The following is a 24,148-nucleotide window of genomic DNA, read 5'->3' on the forward strand; positions in this document are numbered from 1 at the left end:
GTCCACTTTCGATGACGTTTGTTTTAGTGCGACCCTCTTGCTGCAGCACCTGATTATCGGGATGGGGCTTTCCTAATGACTGGGGTTTCAGTCATTAGACCGACCCTTCCACTTATTTCACCCTGCTGGGTGTGGTTTGGGCGGCACGGTGGCGCAGTGGTTAGCGCGGTCGCCTCACAGCAAGGGGGTCCTGGGTTCGAGCCCCGGGGTAGTCCAACCTTGGGGGTCGTCCCGGGTCGTCCTCTGTGTGGAGTTTGCATGTTGTCTGCGTGGGTTTCCTCCTCCCACAGTCCAAACACATGTAGGTCAGGTGGATCGCCGTACTAAAGTGTCCCTAGTGTGGGTGTGGGTGTGGGTGGGGGCTGCGCGATGGCCTGGCGGTCTGTCCAGGGTGTCTCCCCGCCTGCCGCCCAGTGACTGCTGGGATAGGCTCCAGCATCCCCGCGCCCCCGAGAGCAGGATAAGCGTTCAGATGATGGATGGATGGGTGGATGGATGGGTGGATGGATGGGTGGGTGTTGTTTGGACTGTTTGTGTCATGCTGCAGTAATGGAGTGTAGGGCGTCATGTGCTGGAGCATGGTGCGCATATGATTTTAATTATTATTTATCATGATTTTATTCTTATTCGTATGTCTTGTTTTATCATCTCTTTCTATTTATTTCTATTTCTCTTGTTTCTATTTTCCTGTTGTCTTGTAACGAGTCCTCCAGCCCCACACGACCACGTAGGTCGTCTGTCCTCTAATACGACCCACAGGAGCGTTTCCTAAATTAGCGCCCCTAGCGGCGGCAGGAGGTATGCCGCAGATACCTTTCGCCTCTGTGCGTTGTGGGTTTTTAGAACAGTGTGACAACAACAGTGTAGGAACTAAGATCGCTGTTGTTTACCTATGGATGACGTCATAAGCGCTGACTTAACGTTAGCCACAAGTTAGAGAGTCCGCTAGCGTGGACGTTATAACCGCTATGTGACATTACACTCTGCTTTTATTACTATTCCTTCTCGCGAGAGCTTATAGGTGGAGACGCTTATTGTTACAGGGGAAGTGACGTAGTATGATGACGGAGGAGCGCGAGGACGTGGCTTAAAACGTCAGCATAGGTGGTAATAAGCTGCTCGTACCAACCGCCCGTGGGGTGGTGTTTTGGTGGAGGACAGCAGTTTGTCTTTACCACAGCGCGAGTGTCGGTACCGGGACCCGGTTCCCCCTCGGGGACCCATAAAGCAGCCCATTCTGATTCTGGTTCCTCACACGAGCTGGTCGGGATGAGGAGAAGGAAGGAGGACATCAGCTCAGTGTGGTTGACAGTAAGATGGTGAAAATAAGGTTGGTGCCCACTTCCTGCAGGGTGGGGTGTCTGTCATTTCCTCTGCTCTGCGCCATCAGGTGACTCTGGCCCTGGCTGTGTCCTGTCTGCCGCTGCTGGCTGGCTTCATCCGCCCGGGGAGGTTGGTGCTCACACAACCCAACACCACCTTCACCGTTTGCTGCGGGACGTTGACACGGGATCACTTAATAACAACTAGATAAAAAAGCTTCTGACTCAAACAAACATAAATACCTTCAACCTCCCGGCATGTCTAACAATCCCCGGCACACGGGGCAGGTTTCCGTTTGTTCTGCCGGCGCTAAAGCCTTCACATTCGGTGTGACGTCATTAGTCCGGAGGCCTGGCGTCATTCACACGTCTCGGTCACACCTCCGCTGGTCGGGGTATCCCCGCAGACACAACTGGCCGTGTCTGCGGGTGGGAAGCCGGATGTGGGTATGTGTCCTGGTCGCTGCACTAGCGCCTCCTCTGGTCGGTCGAGGCGCCTGTTTGGGGGGGGGGGAATAGCGTGACCCTCCCACGCGCTACGCCCCCCTGGTGAAACTCCTCACTGTCAGGTGAAAAGAAGCGGCTGGTGACTCCACATGTATGGGAGGAGGCATGTGGTAGTCTGCAGCCCTCCCCGGATCAGCAGAGAGGGTGGAGCAGAGACCGGGACGACTCGGAAGGGTGGAGTAATTGGCCAAGTACAACTGGGGGAAAAGTCCCTGTCAGTAGTTCTGGGTTAGGGTGTTAGTCTCCGTGCGTTGTCATTGTCACGTGTTGTGTCTGTGGTTTGCAGCGGTGCACAGGCGGTGAGCTGCAGGTGGAGGCCTTATGGAGGATGGTCCGAATGTGACGGCTGCACCAGACAAAAGGTAGCGAAGAGGACTGAACCGATACACTCTCTGTGTCGGTCATACACACACACACACACACACACACACACACACACACTCACACACACACTCACACGCTTCATAACATTCTAATGTACAAGTTAAAACGCTGCCGAAATGCGCGTGGTGGTGCACATGGTGCGTGGTGTTGTGTGTTGTGCAGCTCAACACACTGTAAATGACTCGCTAGCCCTTCGCTAACTGGTCGGACCCTTTAAGCCCCTTTTCCACTACATGGTACCCGCTCGACTCCGCTCCACTTCACTCCACTCCGCTCCACTCCACTCCGCTCCACTCCACTCCGCTCCACTCAGCTCCACTTCACTTCACTCCGCTCCACTCAGCTCCACTTCACTCCACTTCACTCCACTCCACTCCACTCCACTCCGCTCCACTCCACTTCACTCCACTCTGCTTCACTCCACTCCGCTACACTCCACTCCGCTTCACTCCACTCTGCTCCACTCCACTCCACTCCACTCAGCTCCACTTCACTCCACCCCACTCCACTCCACTCCACTCCACTCCACTCCACTCAGCTCCACTTCACTCGACTTCGCTCCACTCCGCTCCACTCCACTCCACTCAGCTCCACTTCACTCGACTTCGCTCCACTCCGCTCCACTCCACTCCACTCAGCTCCACTTCACTCCACTTCACTTCACTCAACTCCACTCCGCTTCACTCCACTCCGCTTCACTCCCCTCCACTCAGCTCCACTCCACTCCACTCCACTCCACTTCTATCCACTCCTCTCAGCTCCACTTCACTCCACTCTACTCCACTCCACTCCACTCCACTCCACTCCACTCAGCTCCAATTCACTCCACTCCATTTCACTCCACTCCACTCCACTCCACTCCACTCAGCTCCAATTCACTCCACTCCACTCCACTCCGCTTCACTCCGCTCCACTCCACTCCACTCCACTTCACTCCACTCCACTTCACTCCACTTCACTCAGCTCCACTTCACTCCACTCCACTCCACTCAGCTCCAATTCACTCCACTCCACTCCACTCCACTCAGCTCCACTTCACTCCACTCTACTCCACTCCACTCCACTCAGCTCCAATTCACTCCACTCCACTCCACTCCACTCCGCTTCACTCCACTCCGCTCCACTCCACTCCACTCCGCTCCACTCCACTCCACTCAGCTCCACTTCACTCCACTCCACTCCAGTCAGCTCCAATTCACTCCACTCCACTCCACTCCACTTCACTCCACTTCACTCCACTCCACTCAGCTCCACTTCACTCCACTCCACTCCAGTCAGCTCCAATTCACTCCACTCCACTCCACTCCACTTCACTCCACTCCACTCAGCTCCACTTCACTCCACTCCACTCAGCTCCAATTCACTCCACTTCACTCCACTCAGCTCCACTTTACTCCACCCCGCTCCACTTTACTCCACTCCACTCCACTCCACTCCACTTTATTCCACTCCACTCCACTCCACTTCACTCCACTCCACTCCGCTCGCTTCTGCGTCGTTCTCCAACACCGTAACAGTCTCACTGTAGCCGCTCCGGTGTTTTTGGACCCTCGTCAGAGGTGGTACCAGGAAAGTGGTAAGTTACCAAAGTGCCGGAACTTTCCAGTGATGGCAACTGAAAAAGGACGTGTCAAGTTGAGCCGGTACCACGTAGTGGAAAAGGGGCAATAATTGACTGGTTTACTCAGTTGCCCCTGGTGTGGGAGACCCGGGTTCGCGTCCCGGCTGCGGCGGTTCCCGGCTGCCCCCTGAATTGGCTCCACTACGTTGTCTTTCTCTGGTCCTGCGCCCCGTGTACTGTGGCTGTGCTGCCGCTGGCGATGGGGCCACTGAGACGTGCACACCACCCCTCCCACGGTCCATAAGGCTTCACTTGTTCCACTTCCTGTCCGCAGGTGCGCTTGCGCCACGTGGAGGTGCATGCCCAGTATGGAGGCGCTCCGTGCTCAGGAGGAGCCTCGCAGACGCAGCCGTGTGTCCCGCAGAGAGGATGCCCGCTGGAAACCGGCTGCGGGGGAAGGTTCCGCTGCACCTCAGGTACGTTTTAAAACGCGGCAGAGGTCAACGTGGTCTCACGGCACGTCAGGCGGTGTAGGACAGGATGAGGTCTACGTCAGACAGTTTGACTGGACCGAGAGCCGGCCACTGAGCTCGAGTGTGCTCCAGACGCCTTATTGACGTCATTAACATCTCATTGATGGCGGCGTTACTGTGTTGGGATGGAAATTAGAAAGAAAAACAAAACGTGGCTTGTGATAATCAGTAGAGACGGCTTGAAAGGAGCAGCCACGAACAGCTGACAGGGGCGTGTACAAAGCATAGGCGGCCTTAAGTGCCCCGGGGGCCCGTTTCAAGAGCTAATGTGGGGCCCTGTCCCGCAAAAAAAGGAAAGAAAAAATACATAAAAGAGAAAAAGAGCAAGGGTTCAAGTTGGTTTGCATGAATAATGATATATATTTGCAGACCAACTGTAAGGCTTTACGTGTACTTTCAGCAGCATGGACAGCTCAACAGAAATAACCCAAAATCATTCCCTTAATTAGAAACCGAAATGATTGAATTCCTTCTTTTGGGGGGGGGGGGGTCGGGGGGTTGCATTGTGGTGAAGAGGGAGCTGAGCTGGAAGGCAAAGCTCTCAATTTTCCAGTCAATCTTCATTCCAGGCCTCACCTTTGGTCCTGAGCTTTGGGTAGGGAGTTTCCTCCGTCTGGGCTCAGCCTTAGAGATAGGGGGAGGAGCCCGGACATCCGGAGGGAGCTCGGAGTAGAGCCGCTCCTCCTTTGCATCGAAAGGAGTCAGTTGAGCTGGTTCGGGCATCTGTTTAGGATGCCTCCTGGGCGCCTTCCTTTGGAGGTTTTCCGGGTACGTCCAACTGGGAGGAGACCCCGGGGTAGACCCAGAACTCGCTGGGGAGGACTACATGTCCAATCTGGCCTGGGAACGCCTTGGGATCCTCCAGGAGGAGCTGGAGGGAGGGACGTCTGGAGAGCTCTACTTAGCTTGCTGTCACCACGACCCGACCCCGGAGGGGCAGCTGAAGATGACATGACATGACATGACATGACATGACATGACATGACATGACATGACATGACATGATACATTTTTTTGCTTTGGCATTAGAAGCCTCGCCCTTCTCGGCAACTGCTGGTCCGCTTTGAGCAGCACTTCGTGTTGTGTATCAGCTCAGATGTCAGCCGAGCGCCCACTAGTGGTGGCTCTCGTGCGTCGTCTTTGAATGACGTAACCACAGCTCTCCTCGCCCAGGACCGGAGCGTTTCTGCCGCTCTAGGCGAAAAAGAGAAATGCCGCCCCTCCGTCTGAGATGCACCACGCACCATCCACAACACACAAACGCCAACGTGTAACACAAGTAGTCCGGTGAGACGCTCGTGTGCTCACACACAAACAGGAAATGTGCCCCAGCGCGTATCACCAGCAGCGTTAACAACGACCGCCGGGCAAGTAACGCTAACCCATCAGAAGTCCTCGAAGGCAATCGAAGTGGCGCCGGCTGGGGGCGGGAGGCTGCAGGTGCAGCGTGATTGACACATTCCTCAGCAAATCACTGCGCTTACAGGACAGGCGGCGAACCCGTAGCCACTGCTATTGGTCACTCCGCGATTTTGCTCATGAATCGTTGGCCCACATTTCGCGGGCCTTGCCAAAGCGCCGCCCTTGGCAGTTCGCCTGGTCCGCCTGTATGGACGCACCGGAAGCGGACTCGCCACGGTGTTGCTTAAAAAAGGAGGGCGAATTATTCAGTCCAGTGTTTTGTTTTGCCCCCTCTTTCTCCCCAATTGTACCCGGCCGATTACCCCACTCTCCCGAGCCGTCCCGGTCGCTGCTCCACCTCCTCTGCTGGTCCGGGGAGGGCTGCAGACTACCACATGCCTCCTCCCATACATGTGGAGTCGCCAGCCGCTTCTTTTCACCTGACAGTGGGGAGTTTCACCAGGGGGACGTAGCGCGTGGGGGTTCACGCTATTCCCCCCAGTTCCCTCTCCTCCCTGAACAGGTGCCCCGACCGACCAGAGGAGGCGCTAGTGCAGCGACCGGGACACATACCCACATCCGGCTTCCCACCCGCACACACGGCCAATTGTGTCTGTAGGGACGCCTGACCCAGCCGGAAGTAACCGGCGGTCCCCGTGCTAGGAGGCACCGGAATGGACCGCCACGCCCCCCAGACGCCCGACGTCAAATCTTTTACAGAAACACGAGGAGAACCGCAGGAGCACGGCGGGATATCTCAACAACTAGGACCCAGGCTGGCTTCCAAAGCCTTACACTGAACTTCCTCCTCAAGTACGGAAGTGAGCACAGCGGGCTCGTTTTGTTTAAAACATCAAGTGTGACGTAATACGGATTTGTCGTCTCATTTCACATCCTTCAGTCTAAAACTCGTATAATATTGTATCGACCACAGATGACCAGACTCGCTAGCCCTTGGCTAAGGGGTCGGACCCTTTAGTCGACTGGTTAACGTAGTCGCCCGTGGTGCGGGCGACCCGGGTTCGTGTCCCGGCTGCGGCGGTTCTCGGCTGCCCCCTGAATTCAGTCCAATATATAGACAATAACGTGTAATAACGTATATAATATATATAATATATAAATGCCCTCACCATGCCCTTGCTGTAGGTCAGTGTATCAGCCAGTCTCTGGTGTGTAACGGAGACCAGGACTGCGAGGACGGCCTGGATGAGCGTGGCTGCAGCCAAGACAGCAGTCACTACGTATGTGACACGGACAAAACGCCGCCAAACTCTGACGTCACAGGCAGGGGGTGAGTATCGCCCCCAGCAACACTTCTGCTTTGAAAGGTGCAACGTGTCATTAACAAAGGCTCTGCTTAAACTGATACAAACCCCACGTGATCACGGTACTTTAATCATGAGCTGCACATCACTTAAAGCAGTGTTTCTCAACCGGGGGTCCGCGGACCCCTAGTGGTCCGTGGTGTAATTGCAAGGGGTCCGTGAAAATAAATTATCTTTAAAAAAAAGATCCTATGACATTTATAGAAATAGGATTATTTTACTCAAATGTGGCCGAGACCTTTATCTACCTAAACTATAAAGGGTAACAGGACTTTTTTCTCTAATTACATCTGTTTCACAAGTGGTCACCTCGGTTGCCTCACAGCAAGAAGGTCCTGAGTTCGAACCCCAGGCCGTCCCGGGTCCCTTCTGCGTGTAGTTTGCATGTTCTCCCCGTGTCTGTTTGGGTTTCCTCCCACCATCAGAAAGACATGCGTGTTAGGGTTAGTACTCCTGCCTGTGCCCCTGAGCAAGGCAGTGGAAAGAAGAACTGGAGTTGGTCCCCGGGTGCTGCGGCCGCCCACTGCTCCTACACAACAGGATGGTGACATGCAGAGACACATTGTGTTGTATGTGTGTACAGTGACAAATAATACAGTGTCTTCTGTTGGGTGTTCAAATCCCACTGAGACCACTCGTGACGTCACGTCGTGCGTTCTTGTGTTTCGTTCTGCGACACAGGTATGACGTGCTAACCGGGCAGCTGAGGGCAGGGGTCATTAACACGCTCAGCTTTGGGGGCCAGTGCAGGAAGGTGTTCAGCGGAGACCACAGGACTTATTACAGACTGCCGCAAAGCGTCCTCAGATACAACTTTGAGGTAAGTGGAAGGAGAGCCGAAGCTCACGGTGCCCCCTGGTGGTCGAGTTAAGACCCCTGTGAAAAAAATCAAATCAAATCAAAAGAATTTTATTTGTATAGAACAATACCACAAGTTACTTCTTAATTAAAGATGCTAAAATCATCATCATCATCATCATCATTACAGTTCATATAGCACTTGTCGTGTGGGGCATATTTGTTTTCCGGGGGCATATATATATATATATATATATATATATATATATATATATATATATATACATATATACATATATACATACATATATATATATATATAGCGCCACCTGTGTAGAAAGTATCAGCAGAGGTTGCTGACTGGTACCGACTAAAGCAAAGTGAACGACAGACCATCGTCTCCTCACCTCTGTATTACATAAAACAAACAAAACAAGGAAGAGCCAGCCGACTGGTTTTAGGTGGTGGTGTTAGTGTTGTTGTTGTTGTTGTTGTTGTTTGAGGCCAGCTGCCCAAAACGACTTTCCTCGCGCTATCAGTCCTCAACAAGTATAATTCAAGTATTATTCCACATAGATATACATTATTTATTAATATAGATAAATTATTTAAATAAATAAATAATTTGAATTGTAATGAATACACAAATTATTACACATAAATTACACGTAAATTATTTAAATACATTATTTATAATTAAAAAGACAAAATTATTAAATTGTTGCACATAAATGATTTAAATTTGATACGAAAATCTTTCCTCCTCTTTTTACTAATTATGTAAACTGAGCAAAAGAGGTCTCGGGTTGGGTTTCTGTGCAGGCACGTGGCTTTTCTGCATGGCGTGTCTGTCTTCAAGGTGCTGCGAAGCTGGACCTGAACATCTGCAGTGTTTGTTTGTTTGTTTATATGTTTGTTTGTTTGTTTTTAGAAATGAACTCTAAAAAGGAGTGCGGTCATTTTAATGAGTAACTGTAAAAGTGGCCGTAGCTATGAAATGTACACGGCTCCAGGGAGGAAAGGGTTTTTTATTTTATTTTATTTTTAATTCAGAAGACGCTTTAGAAGAGTTCGAAGCCGATGTATCCAACAGGAATGACACGAGCCAAAGAAACCCCGGGAGACGTGTCATGTGACGTTTGTGTTTGGTGTCCCAGGTGCGGGTGGACAACCAGGACTCCGACGAATCCTACGAGAGCTCCTGGTCCTACGTGCAGCACATCCAGTCCGACTCTTTGATTGGCCAAGATCGCCGCACCTTCCACAAAGAACTGACTCAGAGCCAGGTGACGTCACCCTGCTCCCTCACCGTGCCCCCTCACCATGCTCCCTCACCCTGCTCCCTCACCATGCCCCCTCACCATGCTCCCTCACCATGCTCCCTCACCCTGCTCCCTCACCATGCCCCCTCACCATGCTCCCTCACCATGCTCCCTCACCATGCCCCCTCACCATGCTCCCTCACCCTGCTCCCTCACCGTGCTCTCTCACCCTGCTCCCTCACCGTGCTCTCTCACCCTGCTCCCTCACCCTGCTCCCTCACCATGCTCCCTCACCATGCCCCCTCACCATGCTCCCTCACCATGCTCCCTCACCCTGCTCCCTCACCATGCCCCCTCACCGTGCTCTCTCACCATGCCCCCTCACCATGCTCTCTCACCCTGCTCCCTCACCATGCTCCCTCACCCTGCTCCCTCACCATGCTCCCTCACCATGCCCCCTCACCATGCTCCCTCACCATGCCCCCTCACCATGCTCCCTCACCCTGCTCCCTCACCGTGCTCTCTCACCCTGCTCCCTCACCGTGCTCTCTCACCCTGCTCCCTCACCCTGCTCCCTCACCATGCTCCCTCACCATGCCCCCTCACCATGCTCCCTCACCATGCTCCCTCACCCTGCTCCCTCACCATGCCCCCTCACCGTGCTCTCTCACCATGCCCCCTCACCATGCTCTCTCACCCTGCTCCCTCACCATGCTCCCTCACCGTGCTCCCTCACCCTGCTCCCTCACCATGCTCCCTCACCGTGCTCCCTCACCCTGCTCCCTCACCGTGCTCCCTCACCCTGCTCCCTCACCGTGCTCTCTCACCCTGCTCCCTCACCATGCCCCCTCACCATGCCCCCTCACCATGCTCCCTCACCCTGCTCCCTCACCATGCCCCCTCACCGTGCTCTCTCACCATGCCCCCTCACCATGCTCTCTCACCCTGCTCCCTCACCATGCTCCCTCACCGTGCTCCCTCACCCTGCTCTCTCACCATGCCCCCTCACCATGCTCTCTCACCCTGCTCCCTCACCATGCTCCCTCACCGTGCTCCCTCACCCTGCTCCCTCACCCTGCTCCCTCACCCTGCTCCCTCACCATGCTCCCTCACCCTGCTCCCTCACCATGCCCCCTCACCGTGCTCCCTCACCATGCCCCCTCACCATGCTCTCTCACCCTGCTCCCTCACCATGCTCCCTCACCGTGCTCCCTCACCCTGCTCCCTCACCCTGCTCCCTCACCATGCTCCCTCACCATGCTCCCTCACCATGCCCCCTCACCGTGCTCCCTCACCATGCCCCCTCACCCTGCTCCCTCACCATGCTCCCTCACCCTGCTCCCTCACCATGCCCCCTCACCGTGCTCCCTCACCATGCCCCCTCACCATGCTCTCTCACCCTGCTCCCTCACCATGCCCCCTCACCATGCTCTCTCACCCTGCTCCCTCACCATGCTCCCTCACCGTGCTCCCTCACCATGCCCCCTCACCATGCTCTCTCACCCTGCTCCCTCACCATGCTCCCTCACCCTGCTCCCTCACCCTGCTCCCTCACCATGCTCCCTCACCCTGCTCCCTCACCATGCCCCCTCACCGTGCTCCCTCACCATGCCCCCTCACCATGCTCTCTCACCCTGCTCCCTCACCATGCTCCCTCACCGTGCTCCCTCACCATGCTCCCTCACCATGCTCTCAGCATGCTCCCTCACCATGCTCTCAGCATGCTCCCTCACCATGCTCTCAGCATGCTCCCTCACCATGCTCTCACCATGCTCCCTCACCATGCTCCACCATGCTCTCAGCATGCTCCCTCACCATGCTCCCTCACCTGCTCCCTCACCATGCTCCACCATGCTCTCACCATGCTCCCTCACCATGCTCCACCATGCTCTCTCACCATGCTACACACTGATGCATTTATAACTTCTGACCAGGAAGTAACCCACCACCCTTTCACAACTAAACAGCTTCGCTCCAGTAGACCGTCTGGGGGTCTTGTTTTCAAGCTGTGCCTCTTACTCATTACCCTGCACACATTTTTCCAACAAGATTTAGCACTCGAGCTAGCGACTTTCAGATGACACGCCTGCTTCCTGTGATGTCTTTGCTGTTCCTGCTCCATTACATTTACACAGTGCATGTGTGTACACCCCTGGGTTCGAGCCCCAGGGTAGTCCAACCATGGGGGTCACCCTCTGTGTGGAGTTTGCATGTTCTCCCCGTGTCTGCGTGGGTTTCCTCCGGGGGCTCCGGTTTCCTCCCACAGTCCAAACACATGGAGGTCAGGTGGATCAAACACATGCAGGGCAGGTACAGGACTGATTGTAATTGTCCAGTAGAAATCTGGACTTGTTTAATTCTAGTAGTTTGATCTGGGTCTGGTTTAGATCAGGAAATACTCTTAACAGGTCGGATGTGACTCTGCAACTTTCAAGTCCTGAGCAAAGTCCACGACTGCTGATTTAGTAGATCTTTAATACAACTGAACACATGCATAGGCTGGCTGTCTCCTTGCCATGAAACCTCTCCATGTGCAGAGAAAAGAACCTACTGACCGAACCTCTCCGTCCTCCAGACTCAAAAACTTCTGATCCTGAAGAACCAGGTGGAGTTGGCCCAGTTTCAGAACTCTGCTCCTCAGTACCTCACGTTGTCTGAGGGCTTCTGGAAAGCGTTGTCCTCCCTCCCACTAACCTACGACTACCCAGCTTACCGCCGGGTCCTGCAGACGTACGGGACCCACTACATGTCGGCTGGCTCCCTCGGAGGCCAGTACCAGGCCCTGTTAGAGGTGGACCAGCAGGCTCTCGACTCAACCAGTAAGTGCTTTGGTGGAGTAGAGCTGTTAGTCGTGGTCGCTGCTGGTGTTCACTACGTCACACATCATGCTGCACACATGCGACTCTGGCTTTGTAGCTCAGTACGCTGCGGGGATCGTGCACCCCACGACCAGCCGCGTCCTGGCAATTCTGCTGTTTCTGAAACGCTGCCAAAGTTCTGTCCCAAGTCGTGACGTCACTGGCGGGCGACCCGTGATTCGCGGTCTTTGGTGGCATTGGGTAAAACAGCTGTATGTGCCGTTCTTCACGTTTTCTCATCTCATTTCTTCTGCTACTGGCAAACCAGCATGAAGGTGTGGCGTTCACATCCACAGCTCGTCCGAAAGGAATGGTACTGCTGAGCAAGCCAACATACATACATACATATATACATACACACACACACACATATATATATATATACATATATATATATATACATATGTGTGTGTGTGTGTAGCAAATTCGGGGGGCAGCCGGGAACCGCCGCAGCTGGGACTTGAACTCGCGTCTCCCGCACCAGGTCAGACCCTTCAGCCGACTGCTTAACGTAGTCGCCCGTGCTGCGGGAGCCCCGGGTTCGCATCCCGGCTGCGGAGGTTCCCGGCTGCCCCCCCTCCCCCCGGATTCGCTACATTGGTGTCAGATTTGGAATGGTGAGACCGCGAGGCCACCGGAAGCGCGTGCGCCTAGAGGCGTGAGGGAGCTGGTATGCTGAAGCGAAGGAGGGGGGTAGTGTACCGACCATTAATGACTAGACTCGCTAGCCCTTAGCTAATGGGTGCGGGGGACCCGGGTTCGCGTCCCGGCTGCGGCGGTTTCCGGCTGCCCCTCCCCCCGAATTCGCGACATTATTATGATTATGATTATAATCATTATTGTTATTATTATTATTATTATTATCACTATTAATGTTGTTATTATTATTATTATAATTATTATTGTTATTATTATCATTATCAGTATTGTTGTTGTTATTGTAAGTGTCATTATCATTATTGTTATCATTATTATTGTTGTTATTAATATTATTATAATTATTATTGTTATTATTATCACTATCAGTATTGTTGTTGTTATTATTATCATTATTAATGTTATTATTAATATTATTATAATTATTATTGTTATTATAATTATTATAATTATTAATGTTGTTATTAATATTATAATTATTATTGTTATTATTATCATTATCAGTATTGTTATTATTGTAAGTGTCATTATCATTATTATTATCATTATTATTGTTGTTATTAATATCATTATTATCAGCTTTAGTGGAATCGTTCAGAAATAGATTATACATCTGCTGATGGACACCTTCTGCTCCCCTTGACTGATTTTACTGAGTCCCGGAATTAACTGCAGTTAATTAACTGCAGTTAATTAAGAACTTAACTGAGCGGGCGTTTTAACTGACGGGTAATAGACGGATTGTTTTTCCAGACGCGTCTGCAGATATGAAACATGTATCTCCATCACGTGTCAGGCACGTGACACTGCGAGGCTGCGTGTGATTGGTGAAGCGTTTGACAGCAGACACGCCTCCGCACCATGACGTGGTTCAGGCGGCCCGGGTCGCCAGTCCGGGTTTCTCTTTGAGGCGTACACGTCAGAGGATTCGTTGATGGCTTTGCTTTAATGCTGACACTTCCGCTTCCTGTGGTTTGTCACACCTTCAGGTACAACAGACATCGAGTACCAGCGGTGCTGGAGGAAAGTTAAACGCCGCTGGTTCCGGAAGAAGGTCACGACCACGTGTGAAAAGCTGACCAAAGCCTTCGCGTCCCGCCACGGTGAGTGGATGTGTGTCTGTCCTGGGGAAAACCTGCAAGTCTGGACCAGAACCAACCCGCACGTGACAGCTGTGCTGAGAAATACAGAGGTGGACCCGCGTTCTGGACGCACAGGTGGACCTGCTGTTGGTGGACCGGCAGCCTGAACTTGTGTCGTTGTGTGTCTGCAGGGAAGAGCAACACCAAAATCACACCGAAGACCAGGGTCGTCGGCGGGGACTTGGCGTTTATAGCGGCCCTAAATGTGTTGGACGTCGACAATCCCGAAGCCAACGGCGCCAACTACGACGCATGGGCCTCTTCTGTCAAAGACTTCCCTGACGTCATCAACCAGCAGGTCTGACAGGCACCTCGGTGGACCGCCTCTCCCTCTCATTCGATTTCATGCAGCAGTCCCACAGGTTTTTGTTGTTTTTTGTTTAGGGGGGGGGTCCCCCATTTTCTCCTCAATTGTACCCAGCCAATTACTCCACTCTTCCGGTCTCTGCTCCACCCCCTCTGCCAATCCGGGGAGGGCTGCAGACTACCAACATGTCTCCTCCCATACATGTGGAGTCACCAGCCGCTTCTTTTCACCTGACAGTGAGGAGTTTCACCAGGGGGACGTAGCGCGTGGGAGGATCACGCTGTTCCCATCAGTCCCCCCCCCCCCCAACAGGCGCCCCGACCGACCAGAGGAGGCGCTAGTACAGAGACCAGGATGCATACCCACATCCGGCTTCCCACCCACAGACACGGCCGGTTGTGTCTGTAGGGACACCCCACCAAGCCGGAGGTAACACGGGGATTCGAACCGGCGACCCCCGTGTTGGTAGGCAACAGAATAGACCATAGATAATTAGTTTGAACTTACTTCTTGTGTGCTGTGAGCATTTTGATTTCGCCATTTGATTTTGGACTTTGTTGAGGTTTCTCAGCCGTGTTAGTGTACACAATGTTTGTAGTTTTCTTTTTCATCTTAATTTATTTTATTTTTTGTTTTGTTTGTTTGTTTGTTTGTTTGTTTGTTTGACGACGGGGTGTTTTTACACCTTTATAGGATTACCCCGAGAATTTGTCCAATTTTTCCACAATTTCCCTACCTAATTGCATTTAGTTGCGCTAACCCTGACCTTTAACCTCGTAGCTCCGCCCTCTGTACGAGCTGGTGAAGGAGGTGCAGTGTGCCGGCCTGAGGAAGCTGCTCCTGAAAAGAGCTACAGAGGAGTACCTCGCAGAGGAGCATCCGTGTCACTGTCGCCCCTGTGAAAACAACGGCCGGCCTCTCCTGTCTGGCACAGAGTGCACCTGCATCTGCAGGCCCGGCACCTTCGGGGAGGCCTGCGAGAGGGGAGCAGTCATCGGGGAGCAACCAGGTGAATTTCAATTTTCAGTGTCGAAAAAACTGATTCGTCGAGATCGGTTCAGTTCTTAGAAACACTGAAACTCGGCTAATGTTTGTTAAGCAAGATATTAAACACAGTTCAGCATTGCGAATGAAGACGGTGACCATAGCACATTGCCCACAACAGCTTTGCCCAGTTTCTGCAAAGCAGTGCTGCAGCTGGGAGCAGATGTTTTATGACTGAGGGGGAGAGGCCATTGGGGAAAATTTGGTTTACATTCACAATGGCTGTAAATCCATCCATTCCATTATCCATCTTCCATTATCCCCAGATAGCATCCGGATGTGGGCCACTTCAGGCACTGATGGCCTTCTTCTGGCCCTGACCAAATGGATGTGAGCCTGAAGTGGCCCACATGTATAATAGCAAATTTGGCCCAAATATGCCGCATCTTTGCTCTAGGCAACATGTAGTCTGGATGTGAGCCTGAAGTGGCCCGTGTGGTAAATGGTGAATATGGCCCAAATATCACAAAACAAATATGGCCACCTTTGGCAAATATGTGGCACATGCGGCATTGCTATGGCTTGGTTCTGGCCCAGATCTGGCAAACAGGAGCGGACCGCCAAGTGCCATCATTCCACACGGTATGTGGGCCGGATGAAGTGTCGGGTGTGGGACGGGTGTGGGCCACATCAGTTTTTCTATCTGGATCCAAACCGCTTATCCTGCTCTCAGGGTCGTGGGATGCTGGAGCCTATCCCAGCAGTCATTGGGCGGCAGGCGGGGAGATTTGATGGTATGTAGAAGTTTAAACTTCATTTGGGCGACACGGTGGCCCAGTGGTCAGTGCTGTTGCCTCACAGCAAGAAGGCCCTGGGTTGGAACCCCGGGGTTGTCCAACCTTGGGGGTCGTTCCAGGTCGTCCTCTGTGTGGAGTTTGCATGTTCGCTCCGTGTCTGCGGTGGGTTTTCTACGGTTTGCCCCACCATCAAAACGAAACATGCATGTTAGGGTTTATACTCCCGTCTGTGCCCCTGAGCAAGGCAATGGGAAAAGTTGGTCCCCGGGCGCAGCATGGCGGCAGCAGCCCGCTGCTCCTAGCTACACAGATCACAGCTAGGATGGGTTAATGTGCAGTAACTGAATTTCCCCAAGGGGATTAATAAAGGAAAAATTAATTTAGAGCTTAACTTAATTGAGAGTCGGCACCTCCAAGTCTGAGGCCATGGTTCTCTAACGGAAAAAGGTGGATTGCTCCCTCCGGGGTCGGGATGAGTTGTCGCCTGAAGTGAAGGTGTTCAAGTATCTCGGGGTCTTGTTCACGAGTGAGGGTAGGATGGAGCGGGAGATTGACAGGTGGATTGGTGCAGCATCAGCAGTAATGCGAAGAGGGAGCTGAGCCGGAAGGCAAAGCTCTCAGTTTACCAGTCAATCTTGGTTCCAACCCTCACCTATGGTCATGAGCTCTGGGTAGTGACCGAAAGGGTGAGATCACGGATACAAACGGCTGAAATGAGTTTCCTCTGTAGGGTGTCTGGGCTCAGCCTTAGAGATAGGGTGAGGAGCTCGGACATCCGGAGGGAGCTCGGAGTAGAGCCGCTGCTCCTTCGCATCGAAAGGAGCCAGTTGAGGTGGTTCGGGCATCTGATTAGGATGCCTCCTGGGCGCCTTCCTTTGGAGGCTTTCCGGGCACGGCCAACTAAGAGGAGACCCGGGGTAGACCCAGAACTCGCTGGAGGTACTACATGTCCTGGCCTGGGAACGCCTTGGGGTACCCCAGGAGGAGCTGGAGGGCGTTGCTGGGGAGAGGGACGTCTGGAGTGTCCTACTTAGCTTGCTGCCACCGCGACCCGACCCCGGAGAAGATGCTGAAGATGAGATGAGACGAGATGAGATGAATAATTTAGAGCCGAATCTTTTTTAAAACGGTTCACTAAGAAGTTGAAAAAGTTTAGAAAACTGAAATTGACATTTATTCTAAAACTGAAAACCCCTCCACTGTTAGAATCTTAATGAACAGGTTTGAAATGTGACAATCCACGTTAATTACTGTAATGTCCTTTCTAGTTATCGGCCACTGTAATTCTTGCACACAGTTTAACAACAATAACAGTAATCTTTGTCATGTCAGCATGGCTTTTTTTGTCCAGTATTGGAATTCAAAAAATATCAAAACCATGACTTGTTATTACCCATATCACCCAGCAAGTAACAAGCTATGAGAACTCATTAGTCATGCTTAAGGAATACCGAAGTGCACATATTACTTCTCAGTTGCTCGGAAAACCGTGAGCAAGAGGGTTCAGCAAAACCTCTTTGTTTTTGGTTTTTAAGGTGTGACTGATGGCGGCTGGACCTGCTGGTCATCGTGGAGTTCCTGCTCTGGAGGTCAAATGTCAAGGACGCGCAGCTGCACTAACCCCGCCCCCAGAAGAGGAGGCCTCCACTGTCCTGGGCTGGGCGTGGAGCGCAAGCCTTGTGAAGACCCAGACATCCCATACTTACAGTAAGAAAGGCAGGACACACACACGCTTGCTGGCTCGCTGGTCGTCCGTCGAGTATGGTGATGACGTCCCTCCTCCTTGATGACTGTAGAATCCAATTCTTTTCTTTTTTATCCCCCCCTTTTCCCCCCAAATGTGTCCGGCCAATTACCCCACTCTTCTTCCAGTCATTGCTGCACCCCCTCTGCTGATCCGGGGAGGGCTGCAGACTACCACATGCCTCCTCCCATACATGTGGAGTCACCAGCCGCTTCTTTTCACCTGACAGTGAGGAGTTTCGCCAAGAGGACGTAGCGCGTAGGAGGATCACACTATTACCCTCAATTCCCCCCACCCCACCCCGAAGAGGCGCCGTGACCGACCAGAGGAGAATGCTGTTCTTGATTGCCAGTCCAACACCATGCTGACATTGTCCACGAAGGGGACAGCCTCTTCAGAAGAAGGTGTACCCTCTTCTTCCTCTCTCAGGGAGCCTTCACCCAGGGGCCTGGTTTTGCCGAGAGTCCTGACATTCCTAACATGTTGCTGATTTGAATGGGACCATTTTCTCGTTTTTACCACAGAAGGGAATTCTTGGGAGGCGCGGTAATCTACCCATGAGGTGGTTGGTTGAGTGGGCAATTTTTAGGCCCCTCCCCAATCGGGGTGAGCAGTGTGGTCGCTAAATAGGGTTGCTCAGTCACACGGGGGTCTGCCGGAAGCAGCTGCCACTCAATTCCAGCTGCTAGCGACCATATACCCCGAGCCCCTGATGTGCAGGGCTCTGACGAGCGGCTCTCAGGCCAGTTCCGCCCTGCTCCCGTCGCCAGACACCCCAACGCCATCAGACGTCAACCGGCATGTAAGGCCAGATATTGTACACCATGGTCAGAGGTGGAGACCTATGCAAGGAGGTTTTTATAGAGTGCCACAGGGGGTGCACACGCACGCACAAACACACATTGCTTTATGTAAATGATGTTATACACTACTGTGTGTAAAGGATTGCTAAATATTGAATGTATTTAAGTAATATATGTTTTTAAAGAAAACACACTAACTGAACCCCATTCCAGTGTCTACAGAGCGGGTACCGTGATAGTCCACTGATATACCCATGACATCCTTGAATTTATAAACGGATATGCATTACAGATGTTGCATTACATCACATGCAGTATCACCTCAGTTTTCCAGCACAGCTCGGTTTCAGAAATACTGGACTGTAGATACATCCACGGATTAAATACTCAGATGTCCAGTGTTGTTCTGTCTCTCCAGGATGATGGAGCCCCAGTGTTTCAGTCTTTCAGTAAGCCCGCCCAAGACATGCGGAGCACCTCCAAATCTCAGAAATGGATTTGTCCTGGTAAGTCATTTCTGGGTTTGGAAAATCAAGAAATACTTTCTACGCTGTATTACTTTTATATTGCTCTTGAGAAGGTCTCTGGCGCTGTCATATCATTTTGCATCTTACTATGAGCCGCTTGCAGATCCTTGGTGAACTATTCCCTCACAAACCTCTAACGCATAGAGACTAGATCCACCCACCCTAAAGATCAGTAGCAGCGGTGCTCTGCAGCTATCACGCTGATGACTCTGTGGTGTTTGTGTCTTTGCAGAACCCTAGAGATGTTTACTCGGTGGGGAGTAGGATTGAATATTCCTGTATAAGTGGTTACTACCTCAAGGGAGAGGCCATGGCCCAGTGTGCTGACAACCAGCTGTGGACGACAGCAGCAATGACTTGTGAAAGTAACTACGTATCTATATATACTACACATGTGTGTATGCCGTTGTGTTTGTATGTATTTGTGTATTAGTGTGTGTGTTTGTGAGTCTATCTATCTATCTATCTATCTATAGCTAGCTAGCTAGCTAGCTAGATAGATAGATAGATAGATAGATAGATAGATAGATAGATAGATAGATAGATAGATAGATAGATAGATAGATAGATAGTAAAAATCTAGATTAAAAAGTACCATTTTGTGAGGTCAGGTATCAGGTTGTTTATGTGTATTATTTTGAGTGTTTGTGTGTGTGTGTGTGTGTGTGTGTGTGTGTGTGTGTGTGTGTGTGTGTGTGTGTGTGTGTGTGTGTGTGTGAGACCTTTAATTCGTTCCTTATTATTCCAATGTGATTTTTTTCATATTACAGGTTCAACGTGTGGGCTTCCTTCACTTAACAGTGACGTCATAGGCGCCCCAACCAAAGTGGCCTACGACATCGGAGACAGGGTGTCCCTCTCGTGTCCTGTTGGCTCAGTGTTGGAGGGTGACCTGTCAGAGATAATATGCAGTCCCAGTCTCCAATGGTCTCCTTCTCCAGAGGGTGCAAGGTGTACAGAAGGTACACCGACAAAAAATAAACCTTAAAAAAAAGTTTATTGACGGTATTAAAGACTAGCCTTGAGGTCAAGACCACCCAAAGAGGGGCGTCCGGGTGGCGTAGCGGTCTATCCCGTTGCCTACCAACACGGGGATCACGGGTCAGAATCCCCGTGTCGCCTCCGGCTTGGTCGGGCGTCCCTACAGACACAGCTGGCCCTGTCTGCGAGTGGGAAGCCGGATGTGGGTATGTGTCCTGGTCGCTGCACTAGCGCCTCCTCCGGTCGCCTCTTCGGTGGGGTGGACTGTGAGGGGGGGGGTTAGCGTGATCCTCCCACGCGCTACCTCCCCCTGGTGAAACTCCTCACTGTCAGGTGACAGGAAGCAGCTGGTGACTCCACATGTACGGGAGGAGGCATGTGGTAGTCTGCAGCCCTCCCCGGATCAGCAGAGGGGGCGGAGCAGAGACCGGGACGGCTCGGAAGAGTGGGGTAGTTGGACAAGTGCAATTGGGGAGGAAAAAGGGGAGAGAATCCAATGAAATAAAAAATAAGAATAAATGAAGAATATCCTCAGTTGTGTGTGTGTGTGTGTGTGTGTGTGTGTGTGTGTGTTAACTCTGCGCTCTCCTTCCCCGGCAGCTCTCAGCGCCCCCCCCCAGCCGGCTGCTCTGGCCTGTAAACCGTGGGAGGACCCGGGAAAGACTCAGTGTGTGTGTAAAACACCACACCAGTGCCCGTGAGTACACCTGTGGAAGGCTGCTTCGCCTACTGACATAATGGCAACACAGCCCCGTATGTGACCCCGTCTATTCGTACCCTTCTGTTACCCCGAGATGGGGTCACACCAGCTAACCACAGACAGCCATGGGGGATGTGATGAAGCCACGTATCTCTCTACCTGTTTTCACCCCGCTACAGCATTTTCAAAGGTGTCAGCATGATCTCCATCTTCAAACTTGCTATACGTTACCGTAATGTACAGCAAAGCAGCGCAGCGGAGCAAACCTTCTCTGAACTCAAGAGCGGTTAAACATGTTAGCCTACTGACTGCAATGCCGGGACTTTGGGGATCACCATGATACCTTTGAAAGTACTGTGATCAGGGCGTCCGGGTGGCGCAGCGGTCTATTCCGTTGCCTACCAACACGGGGATCGTCGGTTCGAATCCCCGTGTTACCTCCGGCTTGGTCGGGCGTCCCTGCAGACACAATTGGCCGTCTCTGCGGGTGGGAAGCCGGATGTGGATATGTGTCCCGGTCGCTACACTAGCGCCTCCTCTGGTTGGTCAGGGCGCCTCTTCGGGGGCGGGGCGAACTGGGGGGAACAGCGTGATCCTCTCACGCGCTACGTCCCCCTGGTGAAACTCCTCACTGTCAGGTGAAAAGAAGCGGCTGGCGACTCCGCATGTATGGGAGGAGACGTGTGGTAGTCTGCAGCCCTCCCCGGCTCAGCAGAGGGGGTGGAGCAGAGACAGTGGGGTAATTGGCCAGGTACAATTGGGGAGAAAAGGGGGAAAATCCCCCCCAAAAAAACAAATAAAAAAAAGGTATGCAAGTAAACTACCACCTCTCTCTCTATTTCCTAATAGTGTTGTATTTGTGTTTTCTACACAGGCCTTCCTTGCAGCTGTGTGCGCGCCTTGGCCCCAGTAGGACGCGCCTACTGGGCCTGTGCCAAGTAGGAGCTCTGCAGTGTCTGGGGCGGCGCCTCACGTTGGCCAGCGACGGGGACTGTGACTGGCCAGCCAACACCGCCACTTGTGAAACCTGCTCACCGGGAGAAACGTGCCGAGGTGAGTTTGTTGTAGCTTTTTAAGACTGTGCGTGACTGTGTGTGTGTGTGTGTGTGTGTGTGTGTGTGTGCGTGTGTGTGTGTTAGGTTGCACGGCCAAATATTTAATCACCATGTTCCCTCCTGTCATCAGCTGGGAAGTGTGTGTGCCTGCAGCCGAAGGACTGTTCTGCAGACTCCGCCCACCTGTGCGTCATCCCAGAAGATGAGGACGCCCCAGTGTCAATGTCCGAATGTGAGGTGGGGGCGAGGAGGTGCGGTGGGGAGCAGCTGACGGTCGTCGGCATCGAGGCTTGCCCTCACTAGCTTACCGAGGTTGTCTGTAATGCCCCGCCGCCTGCTGTATATAGTCCAGGCCGCCTACTGTATATAGTCCAGGCCGCCTGCTGTATATAGTCCAGGCAGCCTGCTGTATATAGTCCAGGCCGCCTGCTGTATATAGTCCAGGCCGCCTGCTGTATATAGTCCAGGCCGCCTGCTGTATATAGTCCAGGCCGCCTACTGTATATAGTCCAGGCGGCCTGCTGTATATAGTCCAGGCCGCCTGCTGTATATAGTCCAGGCCGCCTACTGTATATAGTCCAGGCCGCCTGCTGTATATAGTCCAGGCCGCCTGCTGTATATAGTCCAGGCCGCCTACTATATATAGTCCAGGCCGCCTACTGTATATAGTCCAGGCCGCCTACTATATATAGTCCAGGCCGCCTGCTGTATATAGTCCAGGCAGCCTGCTGTATATAGTCCAGGCAGCCTGCTGTATATAGTCCAGGCCGCCTGCTGTATATAGTCCAGGCCGCCTACTGTATATAGTCCAGGCAGCCTGCTGTATATAGTCCAGGCCACCTACTATATATAGTCCAGGCAGCCTGCTGTATATAGTCCAGGCAGCCTGCTGTATATAGTCCAGGCCACCTACTATATATAGTCCAGGCAGCGGTACTCACTAATCTTCTTAGGAGAGCCACTTACGAGTAAGACCATTCCTCAAAGAGCCACAGAGCCGCAAAACATTTCGCAAACACAAAGCTGCACACACACATAGGCTACACGTCTACCCATGATCCCACGCTGTTACGTAGCCTACGTTCTTTGACGTATCTTCAGTATGCTGCCATCTGCTGGACAATTCATTCCAATGCGCTAAAACGGGACACAAACGGAACCTGTGTGTTGTGGAATTTAAAGTAACTGGGATGAAACCTGAATTGGAAGTGACGAATAATAAAATTGAAATTCGGATTTTCAGATTCGTACAATTATTGTAGAATAACAGTAGTCTGCTTGGCAAGAATTGGTTTACTGTTCACAAACAAACCGGAAAGAATTATTAAGACCCACAACCTCTTGACTGGTCTGTTACTAAATCACAGTTCTGCAATTTATCCAACTCATCTAAGGCATCCTATCACGACATAAGTCCAAAACCTCAACAACAAAGTTTAGAGGCAGTCCCAAAGGAAATAGATTGGGCCGAAGTTCTCTCACGTGGGGCTATAACCACGAACAGTGTTTCATTTCATTCAAGTCAAAGAGGTCATGGCGTCTTTTACCAAAAGGGGGAGCCAAAGAAAAACAAAGGAAAACAGTTTACCGTGGCTTAATAATGAATGCAAGAAATTAATTAAAATGAGACCAATTACTTTAAAAATCGCTAAAATGTGGTCTGATTATAGATCGACAACAATTCACCACAGCAAGACATAAGGTCATTCACACAATGCGGAAAGCCAAAGCAAATTTCTTTATGGTCATTATTGAAAATGCAAAGGGCAATGGAAAAAAAAATTGGCAAAATATTAATAAACTAAAAGGTAAACAGAAAAAACAGGATAATAAAGACTTAGAACTTAAAATTAACAACGAACTGGTGAAAGAGCCTATCATCCTGGCTACTGAACTCAACTCCTCTTTTAAAACTTCTGCTCAAAAGTATCTCAGCTTTTTACGTCACATGAAGGTACACTTCACCCCACTAACCATGCACGGCCGATATCTAAAACCGGAGAAATCTCGGAACCAGAAGCGGCCAATATCACTGATGCACTAAATAACTCCAAAGCTAAGGGTGAGTATGGATTTGACACCAGCTTCATAAGACTGCATAAAGACTCCGTACTACGCCTGATTACACACATGGTCAGTCTATCAATCAGTCTGTAGTTCCTTCAGATCTTTAAATCTGGGGACAAAACAGACATGAATAGTTACAGACCAACCCGTATTCTTCCGACCATATCGAAAACCATCGGAAAAATGGGTAGCAAACCAACTCACTGAGCATCTGAATAAAGGACACACTCCTCTGCACCCCATGCAGTTTGGTTTTCGTGCCCACTATTCAACTGAAACGGTAATAAATGTTTTTATAGAAAATGTGAAATATTCACAAGATAAATATGCCACTGTTGGAGCTGTTTTGTTTTTCGGGGGGGGGTTGGATTTGAAAAGGGCATTTGATACAGTTGATCACCAAATTCTCCTTTCTAAATTAACACACTTCAAC

The 24,148-nt window shown here is 51.6% G+C and overlaps 1 protein-coding gene across 1 annotated transcript in view; it reads left to right on the plus strand.

The window, feature by feature from the left end:
- The window catches only part of c7b (complement component 7b), a 24,065-nt gene extending 1,877 nt beyond the window's left edge, over nt 1-22,188 (plus strand). The window contains exons 2-18 of the mRNA XM_056291173.1: nt 1,331-1,452; nt 2,116-2,191; nt 4,109-4,250; nt 6,855-6,999; nt 7,715-7,853; nt 8,989-9,117; nt 11,669-11,912; nt 13,598-13,711; nt 13,882-14,048; nt 14,838-15,066; nt 17,374-17,545; nt 18,804-18,891; nt 19,145-19,277; nt 19,683-19,874; nt 20,494-20,590; nt 21,468-21,646; nt 21,779-22,188. Of these exons, the coding sequence (XP_056147148.1) occupies nt 1,331-1,452; nt 2,116-2,191; nt 4,109-4,250; nt 6,855-6,999; nt 7,715-7,853; nt 8,989-9,117; nt 11,669-11,912; nt 13,598-13,711; nt 13,882-14,048; nt 14,838-15,066; nt 17,374-17,545; nt 18,804-18,891; nt 19,145-19,277; nt 19,683-19,874; nt 20,494-20,590; nt 21,468-21,646; nt 21,779-21,951 (2,541 nt within the window). The 3' untranslated portion in view covers nt 21,952-22,188. The remainder of the gene's footprint in view (nt 1-1,330; nt 1,453-2,115; nt 2,192-4,108; nt 4,251-6,854; nt 7,000-7,714; nt 7,854-8,988; nt 9,118-11,668; nt 11,913-13,597; nt 13,712-13,881; nt 14,049-14,837; nt 15,067-17,373; nt 17,546-18,803; nt 18,892-19,144; nt 19,278-19,682; nt 19,875-20,493; nt 20,591-21,467; nt 21,647-21,778) is intronic.
- Nucleotides 22,189-24,148: the final 1,960 nt, after the last annotated feature.

Source organism: Lampris incognitus, chromosome 12, assembly GCF_029633865.1.
Source record: "Lampris incognitus isolate fLamInc1 chromosome 12, fLamInc1.hap2, whole genome shotgun sequence".
NCBI lineage: Eukaryota > Metazoa > Chordata > Actinopteri > Lampriformes > Lampridae > Lampris > Lampris incognitus.